The sequence below is a fragment of the Manis pentadactyla genome, chromosome 16 (assembly GCF_030020395.1).
Source record: "Manis pentadactyla isolate mManPen7 chromosome 16, mManPen7.hap1, whole genome shotgun sequence".
NCBI lineage: Eukaryota > Metazoa > Chordata > Mammalia > Pholidota > Manidae > Manis > Manis pentadactyla.
In genome coordinates, this window is record NC_080034.1 from 36,356,732 (window position 1) to 36,382,423 (window position 25,692).

Consider the following 25,692-nt stretch of genomic DNA (forward strand, 5'->3'; position numbering starts at 1 on the left):
TAACAGTGGGGAGAATGGGCATCTCTGTCTTCTTCCCGATCTCAGGGAAAAGCTTTCAGCTTCTTGCTGTTCAGTATGATGTTAGCTGTGGGTTTATCATATACAGCCTTTATTATGTTGAGGTACTTGCCCTCTATACCCATTTTGTTGAGAGTTTTTATCATGAATGGATGTTGAATTTTGTCGAATGCTTTTTCAGCGTCTATGGAGATGATCATGTGGTTTTTGTCCTTCTTTTTGTTTATGTGGTGGATGATGTTAATGGATTTTTGAATGTTGTACCATCCTTGCATCCCTGGGATGAAACCCACTTGGTCATGGTGTATGATCCTCTTGATGTATTTTTGAAATCATTTGGCTAATATTTTGTTGAGTATTTTTGCATCTACGTTCATCAGGGATATTGGTTTGTAATTTTCTTCTTTGGTGGGTTCTTTGCCTGGTTTTGGTATTAAGGTGATGTTGGCTTCATAGAATGAGTTTGGGAGTATTCCCTCCTCTTCTATTTTTTTGGAAAACTTTAAGGAGAATAGGTATTATGTCTTCTTTGTATGTCTGATAAAATTCTGCAGTAAATCCATCTGGCCTGGGGGTTTTGCTCTTGGGTAGTTTTTTGATTACCGCTTCAATTTCGTTGCTGGTAATTGGTCTGTTTAGATTTTCTGTTTCTTCCTTGGTCAGTCTTGGAAGGTTGTATTTTTCTAGGAAGTTGTCTGTTTCTTCTAGATTTTCCAGCTTGTTAGCATATAGGTTTTCATAGTATTCTCTAATAATTCCTTGTATTTCTGTGGGGTCCGTCGTGATTTTTTTCTTTCTCGTTTCTGATTCTGTTGATGTGTGTAGATTCTCTTTTTCTCTTAATAAGTCTGGCTAGAGGCTTATCTATTTTGTTTATTTTCTCAAAGAACCAGCTCTTGGTTTCATTGATTTTTTTCTATTGTTTTATTCTTCTCAATTTTATTTATTTCTTCTCTGATCTTTATTATGTCCCTCCTTCTGCTGACTTTAGGCCTCGTTTGTTCTTCTTTTTCCAATTCAATAATTGTGACATTAGACTATTCATTTGGGATTGTTCTTCCTTCTTTAAATATGCCTGGATCGCTATATACTTTCCTCTTAGAACTGCTTTCGCTGTGTCCCACAGAAGTTGGGGCTTTGTGTTGTTGTCATTTGTTTCCATATATTGCTTGATCTCTATTTTAATTTGGTCATTGATCCATTGATTATTTAGGAGCATGTTGTTAAGCCTCCATGTGTTTGTGAGCCTTTTTGCTTTCTGTGTACAATTTATTTCTAGTTTTATACCTTTATGGTCCAAGAAGTTGGTTGGTAGAATTTCAATCTTTTTGAATTTACTGAGCCTCTTTTTGTGGCCTAGTATGTGGTCTATTCTGGAGAATGTTCCATGTGCACTTGAGAAGAATGTGTATCCTGCTGCTTTTGGGTGTAGAGTTCTGTAGATGTCTGTTAGGTCCATCTGTTCTAGTGTGTTGTTCAGTGCCTCTGTGCCTTAGTTATTTTCTGTCTGGTGGATCTGTCCTTTGGAGTGAGTGGTGTGTTGAAGTCTCCTAAAATGAATGCATTGCATTCTATTTCCTCCTTTAGTTCTGTTAGTATTTGTTTCACATATGTAGGTGCTCCTGTATTTGGTGCATATATATTTATAATAGTTATATCCTCTTGTTGGACTGACCCCTTTATCATTATGTAATGTCCTTCTTTATCTCTTGTGACTTTCTTTGTTTTGAAGTCTATTTTGTCTGATACTAGTACTGCAACATCAGGTGCTTTCTTCTCCCTGTTGTTTGCATGAAATATCTTTTTCCATACCTTGACTTTTAGTCTGTGCATGTCTTTGGGTTTGAGGTGAGTCTCTTGTAAACAGCATATAGATGGGTCTTGCTCTTTTATCCATTCTATTTTTCTGTGTCTTTTGATTGGTGCATTCAGTCCATTTACATTTAGGGTGATGATTGAAAGATATATACTTACTGCCATTGCAGGCTTTAGATTCATGCTTACTAAAGGTTCAAGGGTAGTTTCTTTACTATTTTACTGTCTAACTTAACTCTCTTGTTAGACTATTATAAACACAGTCTGATGATTCTTTATTTCTCTCCCTCATTTATCCTCCTCCACTCTTTATATGTTAGGTGTTTTATTCTGTACTTTTTTGTGTTTCCCTTGACTGCTTTTGAGGGTAGTTTATTTTAATTTTTGCCTTTAATTAGTATTTGGTTGTTCTGCTTTCTTTGCTGGGATTTTATTTTCTCTGGTGACATCTATTTAGCCTTAGGAGTACTTCCATCTAGAGCAATCCCTTTAAAATACCTTGTAGAGGTGGTTTGTGGGAGGCAAATTCCCTCGACTTTTGCTTATCTGGAAATTGTTTAATCCCTCCTTCATATTTAAATGATAATCGTGCTGGATACAGTATTCTTGATTCAAAGCCCTTGTGTTTCATTGCATTAAATATATCATGCCATTCTTTTCTGGCTTGTAAGGTTTCTGTTGATAGCCTGATGATAGCCTGATGGGTTTTCCTTTGTAGGTCACCTTTTTTTCTCTCTCCAGCTGCCTTTAATACTCCGTTCTTGTACTTGATCTTTGCTATTTTAATTATTATGTGTCTTGGGGTTGTACTCCTTGGGTCTCTTCTGTTGGGAGTTCTGTGGATTTCTGTCTTCTGAGAGACTATTTCCTCCCCCTGTTTGGGGAAGTTTTCAGCAATTATTTATTCAAAGACACTTTCTCTCCCTTTTCTCTCTCTTATTCTACTGGTACCCCTATAATGCAGATATTGTTCCACTTGGATTGGTCACACAGTTCTCTTAATATTCTTTCATTCCTGGAGATCCTTTTATCTCTCTCTGCCTCAGCTTCTCCGTGTTCCTGTTCTCTGATTTCTATTCCATTAAAGGCCTCTTGCACCTCATCTAGTCTGCTCTTAAGTCCTTCCAGAGATTGTTTTATTTCCGTAATCTCCCTTCCAACTTTATCCATTAGCTCTTGCATATTTCTCTGCAGCTCCATCAGCATGGTTACGACCTTTATTTTGAATTCTTTTTCAGAAAGATTGGTTAAATCTATCTCCCCAGGCTCCCTCTCGGGGATTGTCTGTGTGATTTTGGTCTGGATCAAATTCTTCTGCCTTTTCATGGTGATAGAGGTAGTCGTGGGCAGTTGGTGCTTGTGTCAGCTGGGAGAACAAAGTCCCTTCTTGCTTGCTGTTCGCCTTCCTTTCCTGCGAGAACAGCAACCTCTAGTGGCTTGTGCTGGGTAGCTGCCCACTGATGGGGCCTCTGATTCTAGCCTGGGCAGCTGCGGTGGAGGCTCCAGGCAGTTGCTGTGGGTGCGGCCGCTCTCAGGCTTCTCCCCTGCTATGGCAGGGCCACGCCGGAGGGGTAGTGGGCGGGAGGCTGTTTATCGCCATGAGAGGCCTCAGAGCTGGACTGCCTCTCAGGGGATTAGGGCACCCAGAGTTCCCCGGGATTCCCAACTGCTGAGCTGAGTGTCCTCCCGGAACGCTTCTGTCCAGCTGTGGGGTCCCTGTCCCTTTAAGACTTTCAAAAAGCACTTTTGTCCCAGGGGCGCTGGTTGCAGGGACCCGCTCGCAGGTTTTACTGTTCCATTTCCCTAATATCCAGCACACCACGCACTGTGTGTTTGCGCTCCAGTGCGGATGACTAGGAGTGGGTATTCAGCAGTCCTGGGCTCCCTCTTCCTCCCCGCTCTGACTCCTCTCCTCCCACTGGGAGCTGGGGTGAGGGGCGCTCGGGTCCCGCCAGGCTGGGGCTTGTATCTTACCCGCTTCGCGAGGCGCTGGGTTCTTGCAGGTGTAGATGTAGCCTGGCTGTTGTCCTGTGTCTTCTGGTCTCTCTTTTAGGCATAGTTGTATTTGTTGTATTTTCAAAAATATGCATGGTTTTGGGAGGAGATTTCCCCTGCCCTACTCACGCTGCCATCTTGGCTCCTCCTCTGATATTGTTTTTAACTATTCAAAATCTAGAATGTGTATTTTTCTCAAAATAAATTATCAATACCTTCCTACAGCATACTCTAAATAATTTCTCTCAACCAGAAATTTTTTAAATAATTTTAAATTTACAGAAAAATTGGAAAAATAATAGGCTATCCACATATTCTTCTACTAAATTCCCCAGTTTTCTACATTTGCTTTATCGTTCTCCCTCCCTCTGCCTGCTTCCCACCTCCCCCACCCCACCTGGGTGTGTGTGTGTTTCTACACCATTTGACTATAAGTTACAGGCATGATACCATTTACCACTTAAGATTTTAGTGTATGGTTCCTTAGTAAAAAAACATTCTCCTGTATAACCAGCGTGCACTGTCAAAGTTTTTGAAGTAACATGGAATTACCATCTAATCTATAAGCTCCATTTAAATTTCACCCAATTAATGTTCTTTATGGGAACAGGATCCAGTTCAGGATCATATGTCACATCTAACTATCATGTTCTTCAGTCTCCCTTTATCTTTCATAACCTTGGTATTTGTGAGAAATATAGGCCACTTACGCTGTACTTCAGGTTGGGTTTGTCTGGAGAGTCGTCATGATTTATACATTTTTCAGGGTACCTCAGATGTGATGCTGTAAAAGCTTATCATTGCACCACATCAGGAGGCGCAGGGTGCTGTTTTACATTCCCGATAACATAACTTTTATCTTAAGATGTACTCACCTAGATTTGCCCACTAGTTACTTAGTAGGTGTTTCTAAACTCATTTATTAATATGCCTACTGTAAGGTGGGGCTTTTCCTTAACTGCCATAGACCTGTGAGTTGTTGTCTAACTCAGAGTTGTATCCTGTGGCTGTCCTTATTTTGGTGCCCAGATTGCCCCAGGCTTGGCCCCTGGGAAGTTCTCCCTGCTGGCTGCTCTTCCTTTTTGGTGTCTGCACCATCTTTGATACTTACTTTTTAGTATAACCAGGTGGTCTAGACTGTCTTCGCTCTGTCTCAGCTGAGTTGCATTTCTCTGAGGAGCTGTTACTCCTGTAAGTGGAGGAGGATCTGGGCTCTGGTTGTGTTCGTTGCTCCTGCCAGTCATTCTTGGGCCCTCACAGTGGACAGCTGGGAAATGGACATGCGTGTGTGTTTGTGAGAGAGAATGTCTAGCACAGATGGAAATCCATGAGTTCACATTGGGAGTTTCCGTAATGCTTCAACACCACAGTGTTTTTCTTGGCTTTTTCTAATTCGCATGTTTGTCACTCCCTTCTCGTGTCGGAGAGAAACCTGACTCCTGTCATCACCAGTGTATTTCCTCATTTGCTCTGCTGCCTTGTACGTGACGTGTCTCCTGGCATGCCAGCCTGCACTTGGCCTCAGCCATGCTGGCATCGCCTCTGCAGGGCTCCTGCTTGGCCCAGGCAGGGGAGGAGAAAAGAAGAAGGCTGCTCTCCAAGCACACCGTCCTTCCTCCACTAGACATGCCAGATGAAAACAACTTTTTTTAACATCTAAGTTATTGAGCAATGTTGAGATTCTAGTTTTTAGATTGCTAGATTGATAAAATTCTTAATCTCTAGTTTTTATAATGAAAAATGTAATACCATATTCAGTTCAGCTGATCTGCATTGTATTCTTAGTTGTTACTGATGGTTCCAAGGTAGTTCTTAGCTGATGGAAGGATATGATAATAGCTCACACTGTATTTCCTGCCATATTTCAATTTTGAAAATTTTAATAGGAGGGATGTGCTTTTTCTGTTTCAGTATCAATTTTATACAAGGAAACATGGAAGTTTTGCTTTTCCATAGTTCTTGTCTTTGAAATATGTCCTGTTCATCTTTATCGTGTGCATTATAGTATTGCAGCCAGTCACACCCAGCTTGACTATATCCTCAGTTTCTTGAAAGACAGTGGGTGGTTACATAGCTGACTCCCACTGTGGTGAAAAGTGGGGCTCTGTCTCCCACTTATATGAATGACTTTGAACTTTTTTTGGTTTTGGTTTACCACAAAATTTATAACCTAGCTAGAGGTGGAAATATGTCTTTGCACATCACGGGAATAGTGGGGTTCAGGTTTTTCTTAGTTATTTCATACAGGGTAGTGTGTATGTAGTATTTCAATATGGGAGACTCCTTTCTACAGGTTTCCCTTTCAGGCTCAGTGGGACATGACCAGCCAGGAGCATTGTTTGTGTTTCATTTAAATGTTCTGTTATTTCCCTCACAGATTGGCAGTAGGCCAAAATGTGAGAGTCAGATCATCTGTCCCATATCTGTGTCTAATCAGGTGTTCGCACAGTTTACCTGCTACCTGTGCTTTCTAATACACAGAGCCCTATTGAAAGTGCTATGAGAAAAATAATCTCCTTACACCTAGACTCCACAAATAGCATAACTGAATTCTCCTATATACTAGCAGAGAAAGAGACATGCTCTTTTTATAATCTACATATGCTAAGCTGCTACTGAGTGTTTGGACTTCATTGTCTTTCTTTAAGGATCATTGAAATCTGTCGTTGGGCAGTCAGGGCATTTGGAGATCAGGTCGATCCTTTTGAATCACAGCTTCTTCGCAGGCCTTTCCTGCAGGATGGATTCAGTCCTGGTGAGACGTGGCCCTTCTGTGGCCTTCTCTCGATGAAGCAGGCATTCGGTATCAGCTCTCCACTCTGCGTTAGGCACACAGGTCTCACAGCCCTGTCTCAACTTAGGGAATTGTTTTGCTTGTAGATACCTGTGAATTGTTCTTCACCAGGCCCTGAGAGTTTCACCCTATACCTGAGCTGATAGTTCTGCTAAATTCAGTTTTGCCATGGGTAAAGCTTGGTTTGTTACCTGGTTTAGCTGCTTGAACAGGTAACATGGCATAGTGGAAGGGCCTTGTTACTAATCACGTTGGGCAAGGTAAACAATTTCTTTATCAGTTGTTTCTTCTTTAAAACAAGGAGATATAACTAAAACAGCGGTCTTTAGACTTGTTTGCATACTTCCTACATATCTTCGAGTTACAAATTTACATAGAATAAAATATATAGAACATAAGTTTCAGTTTGCTGAATTTTGTTGCTTATGTGTACACGTGTAACTACCACCTACCAGTCAGTCCTGCAAGCACTTGAGGACTTCTGTCACCTGAAAGGCCAAAGGGAATTTTAAACAATTGTGTCTTTTCTTACATATTTTTTAGTTGACAGTAAACATTTTTCATCCCAAATTTAAATGATCCCATGGGATATAATAATTGATGCAGTGAAAGGAGTAACATTTTTAAATGGGATGGTTAAGTCGCTCTCCTCATATATGAATCTGGTAGCATCCACATACGATACACTTGATAATTATCATCTCAGTCTGTCATTTCATTGTTACACAAATATTTATCTGTTTACCCATTCTCTGTGATACAAGGCTGAAAGTGTTAAAAAAATTTGTTAGATTGAGTCATTTAGGTTATTAACCATACACTATTGATTAAAATTATATATTGGTACAAAGTTTGGTAAGTCATTATTGACATAAAAACTAAAATGATCAGAAATTCATCTTTTAATTAGAGACATTGACTTCTGTCATTTACTTCATGTGTCCACTGATAAATTTCATGTTAACTCCTGAGACAGTATTCAGCATCTATTCATATTTTTCTTCACAGATGTAAGTGCCGAAGAACCTTATTCACATAAATAAGTTCATGAATGTGGGAAGTTTTTATTATAGTGGGATCACTTAATATTTTGAACTCCTAACTGATATGCACAAAATCAGATGATACTCTAACATCAAAAAGCATTTTTTAGTGATCTTGGAATTATTACCTAGATAGGCCTTCCTCAAAATATTTTGAAGCACTCTTAGAAAACAGTTGTCTTGTAAGAAGTGTTTGTCAACCAAAACTGAGAATTGATTCATTTTTCCAACATTTAAAATTCTCCTTTTGTTTAGTTTATGGTTTTTATACCCAAGGCAATGTGCCATTGTAATATTCAAAATGGAAGAAAGGCTTAGAGTTCTCTTAAAATAGGAGAGAAGTTGTGGCAGGAGGTTTCTTGACATCAAAAGCATAATCAAATCAGTTTTTGGAAAATTTTATGTGGAAATTGAGGACCTAGACATTGATTCCTTTAAGGCTATTTATGCCCCGTGTGCCTTAGAAAATACAGCCCTTGAGGAGTATAGTCTAATTTGAAGATAGCTAGACTAGATGCTCTTGAAAATTCCTTTCAGCATTCTGATAACTAAACCCCAAGTAGTATCATGTATTCAGGATATTATGGTAGCCTTGATGGTGATGATGGGGAGTGAGAGACTTATTTTGAGATATTTTTTTCATTATTCTGTAATGTTGAAATAAAATACCAAAGTATTTTGTTTCTTTTATTCTTTTGGAACTTAAAGTTTCTAAACAATGTGGATTTTATCCAAAAGGTGGAAAAGAAAAAGAAAATCAGACCAAATGCCAAAGTTGTGGTATTCTTTTTCCTAAGGATTTGCAAAGAAATTGCAGAGAAGCTATAACTTTGAGTGAATCTGCTGAACCATTATTAAGAACGTCAATTCATCAGAATTCTGGAGGAGAGAAGTCACAAAACACAGCATTACCACCCAGGAAGTTTTATGGCAACAGTGTGGGAAAGGTTCCAATTAATATTATTGTGAATTGTGATGATAGTAGACAGAATTATTTGCACACAAATGGGGAAGTCATTTTACCTTGGGCAAAAGTAGCCAGAATCACATCCCTGAAAGAAAGGAAAACAAGCCTGTTGGACCTAAATGATCCAAGTAAGTATTTTACCCCGTTTAGCACTTCTATCAGTCCAGTATTTTTCACATATGTTTTTAATGTGAGCATGAACATATTTGAGAAGTACAGTTTTAATAGGTATCTTCTTGTGTCAATTATGTAATATCATTTTGGGTAGACAATTAAAACTGTCCATGTAGTTGGAAAATAATCGATTTTGTTCTCATCCTATCCACCTTACATAGAAAAAACCCAAGAGCCCTGACAGACCTTTGCCCCTGTCTCAAATAAGTGCCTGTTATGCCCAGCTTTTTCAATTTGGCCTGGTTATCTGTAAATGGGTGAAGTTCCTGCCTGAGGGTGTTTCTGAGGGTGTGAATAGAACAATGTGTAAAGTACCTCCACAGTCCAGTGATGTATTTGACACATAGGAAGGATTCAGTGGAAATGAGTCCCTTACCACTTTCATTTCTCCCCTACATCTTTTTCCTATCCCTACACATGTATACATATGTGTGTATCCTTGAAATGCAGTCTTAGGTAATAAATAGCAGAAAATTGGATACAGCCAGGGACTGGTTGAATGTGTATAGCACTTGTAGCTGTAAAAGTGGAGAAAGATCTCATTTAATATTGTGTAGAGTGGTTTCCAAGATCTTTAATCAAGTAAATATAGCGAGATGCAGAGCACAGTGCATACCAAGAATGAATATACTTTTTTTCTAATGAAAAAGATATACCAAATTTTAAAAAGAAGCTGTTTGGAAAGGAAGAAACAATGTAGGAATTAGAGATAGATGCTAGGTTTCTCTAAATATACTTTGTTTTATATATTTGACCCTGGAACCATCTAAATGTTTTGCACGGTCATAAAACAAAATTAAATCAGAAATGTTAAAAGAAAATTTTAATGAAACAAATGAACCTGATTATATGTTTAGTTGATGGCTTTTAATACAGAATATTTCAAATGCATTTCAAATAAAAACATTGTGGCTGTACATTCCTACTGCGGTATATATTTTAAGGTCAAACAGAACTGCAAAGAAATCCTAAGTTTATTCATTGTTAGAGAAAAGGAATACAAAAGTGAAATCAAAGAAGTAAAACTCCTGTAACTTTAAATTTGAATTGGAAATACTGCAAAATTATTATATATTTTCTCTTATATAGAGAATAATTTCCTGATTTTATCCACAGCACATACCTAGAGAACTAAGCAACCCTCGTCTATACATGAACAGCCCTGTTGACAATACTGGTACTTTTTAAAAACATTTCCACTAAAAATAACCCAAGCTTCTCAGAGAAATGACTGACTCCAGGTCTGGGGCACAAACAGATGAGAATAACCTAGATCATCTCACCTTTTCACAAGCATAGAGGCTGCCAGAAAGTACTATGGGCATATCGGAAGGGCACAGGCACTAAAATGAAAGGGCCCCCGCTGACCAGTAATACGTCTATTCAGGTCACAAAATGAATCATAACTACTGTTCATTGAAATACATCAAATACATTGAAATTAATTAATAACGATATCCCCATACTAACCCCAAAAGAAAAAGGCTCTCCATTGATTACCCTTAGAGGTTGCTTAAGGTTCTAAATCATTACTCTGAAAACTGGCAAATAAAGGGAGTAAAATTAAGATTTTTTTTAAACTTCAGAAACATTTCAAGTTCTATTTTAATTCAATTGAATATAAAAACCTTAGCCCATACCAGTACATTAGCTTATTTTCTGAAAAGAACTTGATTTAAAAAAGAATTACTGTATGATAGCTGTCCAGCCAGCATTCTGTTATGATGATGTTGGTATTTAATGGATATTTTATTATACATTTTAGTGTTGTACCAATGCAATATTAAATACTGTTAATATCATTTGAATTGTTCATAATGGTGAGGTTTTTGTATTTTAATGGTAAGATAATGATGAAAAATCTATTTATTAGGCAGTTACTGAGCATTATTATTGAGCCAAATTTTTAACATCCTGAGGAGGTTTCCAGGATGGGGGGTTAAGTTGATAAGTAAAACAAAGATAAATTCATGTGGTTCTGAGGTGGTAATTTATTCAGAGCTTAACCTAGCACCAACCATATCAACAATGAATTAAAACCATAAAGCCTAGGTTTACTCCCCTCCCCTGCTCAAAAAACAAAACTAAAAAGTATAATTAAGTACATCTAATTAAAGTATATGAAAAAATATGTTGTTTTAAGAACATTTCATATTAGTAATATGGATATGATAGGAATATCATTTATTGCATGCCATGTACTTTGTGATAAAGGTTTCTACACTAACCAATTTATTTTTACAATCATGTGAGGTAGGTACTAATACACTGCGTTTTATAAATGAGGCAACCCAGGCCTAAGGACATTGAGTGACTTCTAAATATTTTATGCATATGGACTATTGGAGTTTAGAATGAACAGATTTTTCTGCTTCCAAAGTCTGTTTTTTTAATATACTTAATAATTCTTAAATTTGTATTCCCATTAAAATAGTTTATTACCATGAAGCTTTTATTCTGTCCTGGGTGGTTAAATAGTAAGTAAAATATGCAGTGTCTCAAGGAGTCATGAATTTCAGGTGGAAAGTGAGGCCCACCCGGGGAAAGGGAGCAGCAGTTGTCGGCATCACAGTGAGAAAGGGTACTTTTTAGGTGGTAGAACTGGCATTCTTGATAAAGGAGCTTCTGAACAGTGAATTAGTGAGGAGGAAGACATGCTGGTGTCTCTGGGGACAAGTTTGGAATCTAAGTACAAAGATACCCCGTATTCTGCTGAGGCCGCTGTAACAGAATACCCCAGACTGAGTGGCTTAAACAACAAAAATGTATTTTCTCATAGTCCTGGAGTCTGGAAATCCAAGATCAAGGTGTCATCAGGATTGGTGTCTGGTGAGGCCTCTCTTCCTGGCTTGCAGATGGCTTCCCTGTCACTGTCCTTTCACAGCAAGGAAAAGCATGATCTCTTGGTTTCTTTTTTCTTACAGGGACACCAGTGCTGTCACCTTGAGGCCTCACCTTTATGACCTCATCTAACATTTGTTACTCTTCTTAGGCCCTGTCTCCAAATATAGTCACATTGGGATTAGGGTTTCAACAGAGGAATTTTGAGGGGGGGACACAATTCAGTCCTTAGCAAACTTTGACCTAAATCTTAGATATATATAGATAAAAATGTGTGTTTTACATAGAATTAAAGCAGCTATAGTTAACTTTTTTAACTATATAATGTCATCTTTCATACTCCGTTTGCTTTGCAATTCTGGTGACATTGAGCACAACCCTCACTTATTTCAAGTTAATAAAACAAGCATGTAATACAGTGCTGTCTGTTGCAGCAGTTGGGGCTTTAGAATAAGTTTTGATACAGTAGATACAGAAGGTTTAATGCCCTTGAAGCATAACTGCTTTCCATGAAAGTAGTTGTAGATAGAACACTAGGCCTTGCTTATTTCTGTGTGGTTTTTCATAAACAACATAAGCAGTTCTTGGACTTTTTAAAAACTTACATATGTCAGGCACTGTGCAAAACAAGTTATTAATTTATTTACCTAATAAGTCATTCATTCTTGCAACAGTCCTTTGACTAGGTACCACTATAGTCCCCAGTTTCGGAGAGAGGAAACCGAGGCAGACAGCTAGTAAGTGGCGAAGCCCTCTCTTTCAAATATGTACAAATTTGCTTAGACCTTCTAATCTGGCCTTTTAGGTTTTCTGTTAGTAAAATAATAAAGTACCAGTTTTAAGAAAGATCCAATTTCAGCATTTGCTTTTGAGACTGCTTAGCAAAATAAGACAGGTGGAATTATGTGGCAATGAAGCCTCTCTGGGGTATGTAATTACTCAGAACTTATCAATTAGACATTTATGTTTGGGATACTAAAAAAGAAAACCACTCCTATGAGTTCATGCATTCCACAGCATGTGATCTTTGAATGCTTTCTCTTTACGAGGCACAGTTTAGACTGGGAATGGAGCAGTGAGCCAGGTGATCCCTTACAGTGTATATGCAGTGGGGAGAGACAAAAGAACAAATAAATGTCCACAACAAAAAACAACAGAAGATTTAAATCAGATGATGTGAATAAGCAAGTACCTGTGTGCTTACATTCAGATCGAGTAGTCAGTCAAAAAGTGGTATTTAAGCTGATATTATGACAGAACTACAAAGTGTTAGGCGAGTTGCAGTCAAGGCAGGAATAAGCTTGTGCTGTTTGAGGAACAGAATAAATAGCTAGAGTGTCTGGAGCATAAAAAGAGGAAAATGGAGTAGAATAAGAAAATTGGAGTAGTAGGCAGGGTCGGGATTTTGTACGTTATAATCCAGGGTAAGGGTTTAAGATTTGGCTCAAGGGTGGCTCTGCAGGTTTGGTAAGATTCAGTAATGACTGAGGTGTACGAGCAAATACCTTTGTGATGTCTTGCCCGCATGCATTTTCTCAATATCTAGTTAGTATTAGGCACTGGTCTAAGTTCTCCCAAGGCCTGATGATTTTAGTGATTTCCTGGATGAGATAAAATTACTTGGTCACATGGAGTTTCATATACACTTAAAGTGCTATTTTGTGAACAGTGTGTATGCAGATTATCTTCATATTTTATATTTTTGGAACTCTAAAATAGACCTACTAATGAACATTTAGTTTCTGCTGTATGTTTTGTGTGGATGATGGTGATGGACTAAGAATCAATTTCATATTTGCATATTGTTAAAAAAAAAAGCCAGTTCTTATGCTTTCTTCATTTTTAACTGTTCTCAAAATTTAACTTGTCATTAGAGAGAACTTATTTTGTCTTCATTCATTTTTATTAGTCTCATATCTGGAGGAGATCCAAAGCAAATTTGATCTACCTTCCACCTTGGTAATGTATTTACATATTTAACTGACAGAAACGAAACACCTGAAGTAGTTAACATTTTCTTTATAGTCATTTTGTCCAGTGATGATGATGATGACAATGACAGGACTAAGGGAAGAAAAAGCGTGTCTCCCCAACCTGCTGATTCAGCATGTTCTTCCCCAGCATCGTCCACTGGGCACGCGGAAGCAGCCCTAAAGGAGGACCCCTGGGGAGCAGAGCAGGCGCTGGGGGGCCGCCCCGCGGACGCAGAGGCGAGCTTAGTCCTGCTGCCATGGAAAGCAAGGATGAGAGACCAGGTGCTTTTCATGTTGGCCGACACCGTTCGTATGAAGTCTCCCTTTGGGGATGTAACTTTTTTGTCGATAGGCAGCATCCATAGGAGAAAAAGATGAGTAGTTCTTTAAGTGGGGCTTAAAATGCCACTTGGAAGATTATTTGAAAGAACATTAAAACATGCATGAGAATAATTTTCAGTTAAAGACTTAAAGTGTAAAAAAATTCAAGAAGAAACTACATCATCCTTACAGCAAATTACAACTATAAAGTGTACTCATATAATCTAGTGGACAGGGAGAAGTCATTTTATCTTGGATGTATTTTACTATGATGTTTGACTATGTTCTGTTTTATATTTTACTATATGCAAATTTCAAATTGTTAGATGGCAAAAGAACAGAAACTATGTAACAGATAATAGATCTAGAGAGGGCTATTTGTAATGCAATCATATTATGATTAATTTACATTTGGAAGTGACTGAAAGCTTAATTTAACAGATAAAGTAGTTTAACATCCTTAAATATATAAAGAAGCATTCTTTTGTAATGTAACTGACCATCCCCCTAAATTACCTGTTCTCTAAAGAATTGCTGATTTAATTCAAGGCATCCGCAGTGCCAGTTACTGGCCAGCTTCCCCCCGCCCCCCGGGCCCCTGTGTGGGGCCTGGTGCGGCCCTGCTGCTCTGTGGTGGCTCACTCGGCAGCCACTCTTGCCTTTGGCTTTACAGTGTCGGACACCAGAACCCAAGGAGTTGTTACTAATGTTCAAAATGATCAGATCATTAAAGGGGGTGCAGATGTCGTTTGGACCCAGGAGGTATGATTATAACACAGACACCCCATCTGACATGCGGCAGTGAATCTGTGTGACGTCCTGATGACCATACTTCTCTGTGGTGGGTCTTCTTGCGTTGTGTATGCTTAGTTGGCGGCCTTGTTTTAGTGACTTATTCCGTGAACATTTCCCTTTTCAGTTTGGTGATTCTATTGTCAGTACACCTCTAAAACGTCGCAAGGTGACTTATCAAGAAGCTTCACTTGATCCTATAACTTTAAACCGCCCGAGTTCCTTTGAGAGAGTCAATTTGAACTGTCGGAGCATACAAGTGGGAACACTCTTCCGGCTATTGATAGAGCCTGTGATTGTAAGTAAATTCTCAATGTCTCAACTGTCCCAGTTATAAGAGGCAAAATTCCATGGCTAAAGCTAATGGGTAATATTCTTAAATTGTAAACTGAAATACTTAATGTAATAGATCAAAATTATTTCAAGGTTTCAAATTGCTTTAAAAGTATAATATAAACAAGTATGAATGATAAAAGGATAATATAAAGTTATAAATAGTTCCTCACTATAAAAATCAGTGGGTAAAAAAATTAATCAAAATGCAATGTTCAAATTAGTGACAAATTCATCCTAGGAAGATACTGTTCTCCTGGGCTAGAAGTCCCCCTAGTGTGTGACTGTGTCATTCTTAGACCAGCTCAGTGCGTGAAGAGAGTATCTTAAAGAACTGTAATGATAGAAAGAGGATCCCGAAAGCTTTGGGGTCTGCTGGAAAATGTCTTCTAAGACTTCTAGAAACAGATGATTGAACTACAATGGCCACCCAAGAGGCACTGCACTTCTGGGCTAGTTCAGTGCCCACAACGCCCAAAGGACCTTCTGTGATCCTTTTTTCTTACCTGTCATACTTACTAGTCTGCTGCCCCGAATTCAATTCAAATGTGGATTTCCTGATTGAAATTTTAATGCTTCTTGTAGAGGAGATTTAATGTAATGTCCTCTTAGTTACATGATGTCATCACCCAGCCTTCTTAGTCATCATTTTTCCTCCTCCCAGGGTATCTGTACATTGTTGGTAGGTCAGTCTCCCTGTAGCACTAACTTTATTTTATAAGCTTTATTTTTTAATGCCTTTACTTGACTTCCCTGACTGTTGCCAATTATTTTTCCACACTCTGTCTCCTAGTATTATCCTTTATACATAAAACACTGTCTTTCAGAAAGCACATTATGTCACATTAGGAAAGTTAAAGGGTGGTTTTATTATTATTGTTTAAATCTTGATAATGATAATCTTGATAAATAAGTACTTTTCTAGGATTCATGGTTCTAGGATACAATATGATCAGAAGCGGGGGAAACTTTATATGTTAGTTTTTAGGAGAAAATGAAATGTGGGCATGATTTCTTATCAGGAAAGTTGTGTGCGAAACTAGCATTTTTTTTCTTTTTTCATCAAAAACTCAACCTACTCACAACTTAAACCCTAGAACTAGAGCATTTCAGAAGTACTCCAGAGACTCAGAGCAAGTTATGCATAGAATGTCTATCCATTAATTGCCTGGTAACATTGCAACATATTGTCAGGAATTTATGAAGCTTGTGTTTTGTTACAAACCTTCATAGTAGAGATTATTTTTCCTAGCTTCTATCAATTAACAAAAATGTCATTCTGTGTCACTATACCTCAAAAATGTAAGTTTTATGGCTTTTCCCCACATTAACAGTTATTCAGGACTTTTTAGTATGATCAAGATTTTGCTGGTAATTTAGACATTTAGCTAAAAGTTGAGTATTTAGTCTCAAGGCTACCTATCAAGAACTATATTAGTGTTTGAACATAATGCTTTTTACATGACAGTTACTAGTTAGGTTTTATATAATCTAGTGAAGAAAACTGTGAACTTACTTTAAAGGACAGTATGTGTAATATAATGTGTTGATACAGTTTTTTTATTGTTAAAAATGCTAAATGAAATATCTCAGCCAGAAAATAGTTGTGCTTACAGCGTAGAAGTTTTCAGTCTGTGGTATTAACCTTCCTTGTGCTATGGGATTTTCCAGAAGAACATTCTTTGATGAAGGAAGAGAAGAATAGTGGATCTGTACATTCTGCAGATAGTGTGCTAAAAAATGATTTGACAGTTCTTTGTTTAGCATAACATACTTACATTTTGTAGTGAAATAATTTATCTGCTTTGTCATGATTAATCTGAGACATTTTTTAATCTTTTACTATTTTAAATGTATCATTACTAGGTGAATTATTTTAAATCCCCTCAGCATTAGAATTTGTCACTATCTAGAAAAGCTAATGTTATTTAAAACTAAATACTTATGTTTAATAGGAAAATGGCTTCCATTATTAGGAATATAATGCAGTTCCTCATTTTTCCAATGAGAAAATTGAGAAGATAAAAAATCAAGGTTTATGGCAGCTTAAGTCCAGAAGCTCTTGGGCGTATCACTTAGGTATACACAAATGTTAGAATGACAAATACTTAGACATGCTTCTTTTTATTCCTACATCTTGTGCCGCTACATTTCCTGCAACAATTTTATTAAAATGCTTCCGTGTTAGTTTTTAAATCATCCTTATTGCCATATTTTGAGTTATCTAATAGACCTTTTAAAGCATGCAACTTCTGCTCCTGTGTGTGTTGAGCGTTTCCCAGGCTACAGTACCTTTCTTGATATCCCCAATTAATGTTATTTTCCAGTAATACCAAGTAACATATTACTTTCAAACACAATCTTTAGAAATTGTGTTTAGTGACATTCTAGAATTTGCAATTATTGTAATAATTACTAAAATTTATTATGTATTTTCTTGCTTCCTTTTTTTTACATTGTGAAGATTTTCAGAGTTGAAAAAAATTTTAAAGTAAGCACTCATAAAATCCCAGCTACTTTCTGCCATTACCATTTTCCTAGACTTGCTTTTCATATATCTGTTCATCCCACTACATACTAATCCAACTTACTTTTTTTTGATAATCCAAATTACCTTTGTTTTATTAAAGTATCATTGATATATAATCTTATGTTGATTTCAAATACACAACACAGTGGTTCTACAGTTATTCATATTACTAAACCCTCACCCCCTCTAGTGCGGTTACTATCTACGTAGTAAGATGTTACGGAATCATTGACTGTATTCACCATGCTGTACTACTGTCCCTGTGACTGACTTATATTGTAATTGCGAATTATTGTGTCCAACTTACTTTTGTTAATGCATTTTGAAGTTCTTATCTCTTTATTCAGTTCTCTTATGTAGACACAAAATGAGTATAAGCTCAGGATATATTAGGCCTAATTATGTCTTCTCCATATTAAAATAGTTTGAAAATCAACATTTTATAATCATCAGCAATAGCCAGTTCAGACCACAAGTTCTTCAACTGATGCTAAAACATTTGGATAGAGTATTACTAAGAAAAGCAACAAGCTTTCGAGTATCTCTCCATGGATTATTATTTAATTACAAAGGGAAAAATGTATTTTACAGTGGAAAGTCCTGGCACACTGTCTTGCCGAGTGATTAAACTTGTATCGATAGTGAGACAGCCTGACATCTTTTGCTTTCCAGTGTGATAAAGTAGGAGGTACAAAATTGTCACTGATGTGATGGTTTTTGCTGGAAAAGAGTGGCCTGAGTTTAAAATTGAGGAAACGCAAGTCTAGGATGTTGTACATTTTGTAGACCCTAAACTGAACTCTTCAGAAGCCATGTTATGAAGAAAAGAGGGAGGCAGGTTTCTGATCTAGACTGGAGTAGACAAAAGAGGCAAATGTAGTATAATCTTGATAGAATTAAGGATTGGGGAAAAGTTAAAACAGCAATAAAGGACAATTTTTGGCAGCTGGGAAATTTCAATATGGAACTCTATGTCAGGTGAGGTTAATCTTGATTTTCTCAGATGTGGTGAAGATGTTTGGGCTGCAAAGGAGAATTCCCTTGTTCTTGAGATATGTGTGCATTGATTTAGCAAAAGGGAGTATGTACATATACATACATAGAAAGAATGATAGAGTAGGTATGGTGGGATACTAACAGGAAATCTAGGTATGGCATATTCAGGTTGTTGTAATATTCTCTCAACATCTCTTTGAAGTTGAAAGAAAAGCAGTAATAAAAATGTTCTAAGTACTTGAATACAAAAGGGGAAGCCCATGTTTTTTGAGAGAGAATTCGGAGGGGGGAATAGCTCATATTTAAGCACATGGTAGATGTTCCATTTCTGCCTTCTGTAGTCTTAAGACTGAAATAACATGCCATTTAGGAGTTGGCAGCAAAATCTTCACAAGTATATGATTGGTACTAATTTATCTTATTTTTAGTTTTGTTTAGATTTTATCAAGATACAGATAGAAGGTAAGCTTTTTATGTCTTTTGATTCACTAAAGCTTTGTCTACAGTAAACACTTTACAGGAATAGAAATTAAAATGATATTCATAGAATTCATTGAGGTGATTTGTTATTACATTTATCTTAACAAAGGGTGTGTATCTGTATAATTTCATTCTGTAACATTATAAAACCTATGTTTAATTTTATAAGTATACTTCACTGGAATCTTCTTTTAATTTGGAAAAAATATAGAAGCTTCTTTGAAATAGTTAAAAAGATTTTTCTTCATTTCCCACTAGAGTTACTATTTACAGAGCATAATAAATATGTGCTTAACTTTAAACTTGTATTTTCTCAGTTTCCTGCATTTGTCATTTTGCCCTCCTAATAATTGACTCTGTTCCATTTCCATTTGTTTTCCCCCAGAACCAGAAAGTGATCCTGTAGGGATTACTTTAAATACCTCTGATCTAACTAAATGTGAATGGTGTAATGTCCGAAAATTACCAGTAGTGTTTCTCCAGACAATACCAGCAGTTTATCAGAAGCTGAGCATACAGCTGCCAGTGAACGCGGAGGATCAGATGTGGAGTGATCTTAAAGGAGTGAATAAGATGGCAAGTAAGTCATGTAGAACAGATTATAGTAATCCATAGAATACACTGAATAGCAGAACGTGAGTGTGCACTTGATAGATGCTTTGGTGCGTGTTACTACAGTCCTTACAGGGACCTTGTAAGGTAGATATTACTGCCCCCATTAACAGATGGAGAAAAGTCCACAAGTATTGGGAGCTCTGAAAATAAAACCAACTTAATCCATTTAGAAAGTTTTCAAAACAGGTTAAAACTGAAAAGATTTGCACTCTTTTTTGAACACTATATAATCTGAGTGAAATGAATTTTTAAAAAATGAACTGATAAAGAGTGCTAAGTATAAATCAACCATACAAATCTGGAGTCCTTGAAACTTGGCTTGAATAGGAAATTTGCAAGTTCGAAGAATGGTCTTCATCCTCTGTCACCAACAGATGTGGTTCTCCAGTTTGTTTCGTTTCTCTTCCCTTCTTACCATTTATGGCCCCGCGCGACTAGCTGTGAAATAAATGCTCAGCGGTAGTTGCTGCTTCCGCTTCCTGATGGATCAAGGATGATCGCTACAGCTGGCGCGTCAGTGACAGCAGTGTTTGCAGTTAAATTCTGAGGCGATGGAACAAAAAGGCAGTTTCTTATTTGTGTTTAACAAAAATGTTAATTGATGTGTTTTTAAAACCTTAATTCTATTTGCATTCTGGTAGATGAGGTGAATTAGTTACATCCACGAATAGACTGGCTCTTGAGCTGCCGCTAGTGGGTGTTGCAGTTCCTCCGTCTTCAGAACTCGGGGACACTGTCAGGAGAAACTGGCCGGTCCTCGGTCCAGTGCTTGTGTGCGTCTGCTGTGTGCCACCATTGCTTGGAGCATGTACACCGGGTTTTCTGGTGATACTCTTGGAAATACCTAGTTGTTACTCTTTTTCTAATGTCTGCTTATTTTTTTCTTCTAAACTTGTAAGTTATATTGATTTCTTTTCAGATTTGGAAGAACAGTACATCATTTTAATTTTTCAAAATGGCCTAGATCCTCAGGCCAACATGGTGTTTGAAAATATCATTACTGAAATTGGTATAAAGAATAATGTGTCCAATTTTTTTGCGAAAATTCCCTTTGAAGAAGCCAGTAGCAGGCTTATTGCCTGTACAAGCACGTATGAAGAGAGCATCAAAGAAAGTTGTGTACAAAAGGAAAACCAAGAAAATGTAATTATGTTTTAAAATTTTTCAATGTACTTTTAAACGATGGACAGCATGAAAGGGAAATATGTTACATTATTTTACCTCTCATTTTGGAGTTAGATCTTTTTAATAATTCCATTTCAGAATTACTTGCTTTTTATATGTAATTTGTAAACTACTTTTGTCAAAACACGAATGGTGGGTAGGTGATTTGTGTTGCAAATAGAACTTGGTATAGGCATTTTTAGTTTTCTTTACACACTCTATTCTTATCTTTAATTTCTGTCTCTTTTTCTCTCATCCTTTTCTCTTTACCTCCCACTCTCAGCCTACATTTACAAACAGGGTTATATTCAAACCGATTATTATTGTTTCCTAAATTTGCCAGTCGTTATCAGTGATGCCATCGGCTTCAATATAAATACAGGAATTTTGGTCCCCGGTGCATTGTACATTTATATATAACATGCACATATGTGTTTGAAAGCTTGGCAAGTGAAGAATATATATGATTTGATCTTGACTGTCAATATATGTATCCAAACATATAGTAGGTAACTCGAATCCATCTGAACCAAGGGCTTCAGTACCACTGTAACACATAGTATAATGTTAAGTGACACAAATGTGACTTAAATACTCTAAATTTCTGTGCCACTTTACAGCAGGTGAATTTTGCTCACTTTGAGAAATACTTAAAATCTTTCAACCTATGCACAGACTTGGAAATCAGGTGCAATGTTGGTGTTGAGCAAGGCCTCACCAGAAAAAAAGCTGTTGACACAGTTAGGGGGTCAAGGAGAAGAGCAGAGGAAGGGAGGGGAGGTGTTCCCCTTTGCTGGCAGAACTGGCCTCAGGAGGTGGTTCCAGGGAGAGAAAAGAGCGGCTGGAGCCTGAGGCTGCGGTGGGTGCAGATGCCAGTGACCGGCGCCCACAGACTTGTTTTTGTGTCTGGAGGAGGCGTTCGTGGGCCTGGGCTTCCCGGGCCTCAGCTCTGTACCCCATGGGTGGCTGCTCCACTGAGTTTAGACAGACCTCCACCCCTGGGAGAAAAAACAGGGTATCTGCTCTTTGGATTTTACTCACATGATCTCATTTAATATTGATAGTAAAGATCTTAGACAAAACCCAGTAAACCATTGTTAAAAAGTGGGAAGAGTGCTGCTGTTTTAGAAGCTGTGGGTGCAAAGGGAGTGGGCCCCAGTTTTGCCTGTTTGCTGTTTGTAATTGTTAAAGAGCACGTGTACTTTTTAGATTCATATTTTCATTTGAAAAGCTTCCTTGCCTTGTGCTTGCTCTTTCTATTTAAATTTTCTCAGTTGACTTTGTGAATTGATGATTTGAATTTTACCAGGTGTCCCTTGAATCTAAAATACAACTTAAAAAGAAACAAGAATTCCAGTTTTTTGATGAGGAAGAAGAAACCGGAGAGACTCACACCATCTTCATGGGCCCTGTAGAGAAGTGAGAGTTCCTCCATGTTTGCAATGCTCTGAATTTCTTGTCTGTTTTATTACACTTCAGTTATACACACGTGTGTTTGCATACATATTTACTTATTTATTTGCTTGTTTTTAAATTTTTTTGCAGATTGATAGTCTATCCACCACCTCCAGCTAAGGGAAGTATCTCTGTTACTAATGAGGACCTGCACTGTCTAAGTGAAGGAGAATTTTTAAATGATATTATTATAGACTTTTATTTGAAGTAAGTTAATTTTCTACTAACCTTTTAGCATATCTTTAACATTCTGCAATGTATAATTTTGTTTTCTAGAGTAAAAAATTGGTTTTAATTCATTGTTGCCACTTACTGTGTGACATTTGGGAAGTAATTTATGTCTCTGTGTTTCCTCATTTTAAAAATGGTAATAATAACAGTATCTAAAAGAATTGTGAGAATGAAATAACAACACATGTCAAGTACCAGGAAAAGTGACCGTAAATGATAGCTTATTGTGTTGTTATTATTAGAGTGTTTTAAGCCTTTTAAAAATTACTGTCCTACACCATCAATAGAACAAAAAGGTATCCTACAGTATGGGAGAATATATTCGAAAATGACAGATCCGATAAAGTGTTGACATCCAAAATATATAAAGAGCTCACACACCTCAACAAACAAAAAGCAAATAATCCAATTAAAAAATGGGCAGAGGAGCTGAATAGACAGTTCTCTAAAGAAGAAATTCAGATGGCCAATAGACACATGAAAAGATGCTCCACATCACTTGTCATCAGAGAAATGCAAATTAAAACCACAATGAGATATCATCTCACACCAGTAAGGATGGCTAACATCCAAAAGACAAACAACAACAAATGTTGGCGAGGTTGTGGAGAAAGGGGAACCCTCCTACACTGCTGGTGGGAATGTAAATTAGTTCAACCATTATGGAAAGCAGTATGGAGGTTCCTCAAAATGCTCAAAATAGAAATACCATTTGACCCAGGAATTCCACTTCTAGGAATTTACCCTAAGAATGCAGCACTCCAGTTTGAAAAAGACAGATGCACCCCTATGTTTATCGCTGCACTATTTACAATAGCCAAGATATGGAAGCAACCTAAATGTCCATCAGTAGATGATTGGATAAAGAAGATGTGGTACATATACACAATGGAATATTACGCAGTCCTAAGAAAAAAACAAATCCTACCAATTGCAACAACATGGATGGAGCTAGAGGGTATTATGCTCAGTGAAATAAGCCAGGCAGAGAAAGACAAGTACCAAATGATCTCACTCATATGTGGAGTATAAGAACAAAAGAAAACTGAAGGAACAAAACAGCAGCAGAAGCACAGAACCCAAGAATGGACTAATAGTTACCAAAGGGAAAGAGACTGGGGAGGACGGGTGGGAAGGGAGGGATAAGGGTGGGAAGAAAAGAAAGGGGGCATTACGATTAGCATGTATAGTGTTGGGGGGCCACAGGGAGGGCTGTGCAACACAGAGAAGACAAGTAGTGATTCTACAGCATCTTACTATGCTGATGGACAGTGACTGTGAACGGGGATGTGGGGGGGACTTGGTGAAGGGGGGAGCCTAGTAAACATAATGTCCTTCATGTAATTGTAGATTAATGATACCAAAATAAATAAATAAATAAATAATTACTGTCCTAGATTAGATATTAGTTTGCTGAGCAAGCACAGAAGTATGATTTCAGTCATTTCCTTCAATAAATGTTCACCAAGTTGCAGCTGTGTGCCAGCTCCTGTGTTAGCAGTTTATGTTCTTACAGGGAACACAAACATGGGAGTAAAGCTTTGACAAGCATTAACATGGTAGAGAGACAGCAAAAGTGTAATGTTTTATTCTCTGGGGGGGGGCTGGGAAATGTGAGGGACCAAGAGGCCTCCCTGGAAGAGCTTCCATCATGACCCAGTGTACACATGCATATACATGTATGTGCAGTGTGTTTATACATGTATAAAGTTGTATGTGTTTACTGGTTTGTGATATATAATGGGTGTGTACATGAAACAAAACAACTGTCGGTGTCTAGTGCTCTCCAGGTTTTCTAGATTATTCAAATGTATTTCATAAAACAAGTACTTTTTAAAAACGTCATTATTAAAAGCTGTTTGATTGATTGTATAGTCTACTAATGATTGCAACCCACAGTCTGGGAAAAGAAAACCTCGTTATAAGGAGCGAGAGGTTTTGATCAGAGAAATGATATCATAATTGGGTTTCTTCAAGATCATTTTGACAAACATGTTCATTGTGGATGTCTAGATGAAATATGATTTAAGGAAATTTAAGGTGATATAAGAAGTCTCAGACATTTTACTTGGAGTGAAGGGGAAATAATGAAGTGTTTTAACAGAGTTGTTTAACAAAACTCCAGGGCTAATTGAATGGATATTAAGGAGGGAAATGGCTGCCAAATAACTCCTGCTTTTCTGATGAGTGAGACCTGCAAAGTGATTTTGCCTCTAGTGAAGCAGTTACTGCAGAGGCAGAACAGCTTTGGGTGAGGGGGAGACAAGTTACCCTTCAAATGTCAGTGCTTCTGCAAAAGGGACAGTTGACTCTGTGGTTCTGGAGGTCATTTGAGTTCTGGTCTGGTGACATACAGAGCTGGGAGTCTTTACTTTCGAAGTGGTACTTTAATTATGAGGATGGATGAAATTATTTAGGTACAGATACAGAATGAGAAAAAGAGCTGTAAAGACAGAACCTAGAGAGTAGATTTTAAGAGAGAGACAGGGAGGAAAGCTGCTCCCATGAATGAATCCTGGAGGTGTTTGAGAGGCAAGAGGAAGAGGCCAGAAAGTGACGGCATGCGGTTGAGGGCAGGTGAGGTGTTAAAGGGGGGCACGTCCAGGGGTATCAACACTTCAGAGGCACAGGCAGGTGAGGGCGGAGGGGAGCTGTGAGGTCACAGTGGCCTTAAGCTAATTAGGGTTGAGTAAAACTGGACTTACACTCTGGTCCCTAGGGGATACTGAGAGATCCCTCCCTCCCTCCCTCCCCCATCAGGCCTACTGGGGAACCTCCCATTCGCACTGCCAGTAGCCTGGAGCCTCTCCACCTCTCATAGGAATGGTGGACTGAACTTCTCCTCCCACCTGACAGTAATGAGGTGGTGCTCACTGCAGCCGCTGGGGTGTGGTGCCAGGGGAGGCCTACTGGGACACAAGAATTAAGTGACATCCCAGTGTCTCATAATATTCAAAATGTCTTGATTTCAACTGAAAATTATTTGTCTCACCCAAGAACCAGAGAGATCTCAAACTGAATGATAAAAGACAATCAATAGACAGTCTTCACTGAGATGGGACAGATATTAGAATTACCTGACAATGTTGTAAGATATCCATCATAAAAAAAATAAAAACTCTTTAATGAAAAATTATGAACATGTGTGAAATGTG

At 37.8% G+C, this 25,692-nt stretch overlaps 1 protein-coding gene across 1 annotated transcript in view; it reads left to right on the forward strand.

Moving 5' to 3' along the window:
- LOC118928372 (sentrin-specific protease 6-like) overlaps positions 1-25,692 on the forward strand; it is a 55,397-nt gene that overhangs the window by 11,216 nt on the left and 18,489 nt on the right. The window contains exons 4-11 of the mRNA XM_057493869.1: positions 8,463-8,760; positions 13,673-13,902; positions 14,861-15,031; positions 19,021-19,054; positions 19,458-19,652; positions 20,607-20,830; positions 22,161-22,270; positions 22,397-22,513. Of these exons, the coding sequence (XP_057349852.1) occupies positions 8,463-8,760; positions 13,673-13,902; positions 14,861-15,031; positions 19,021-19,054; positions 19,458-19,652; positions 20,607-20,830; positions 22,161-22,270; positions 22,397-22,513 (1,379 nt within the window). The remainder of the gene's footprint in view (positions 1-8,462; positions 8,761-13,672; positions 13,903-14,860; positions 15,032-19,020; positions 19,055-19,457; positions 19,653-20,606; positions 20,831-22,160; positions 22,271-22,396; positions 22,514-25,692) is intronic.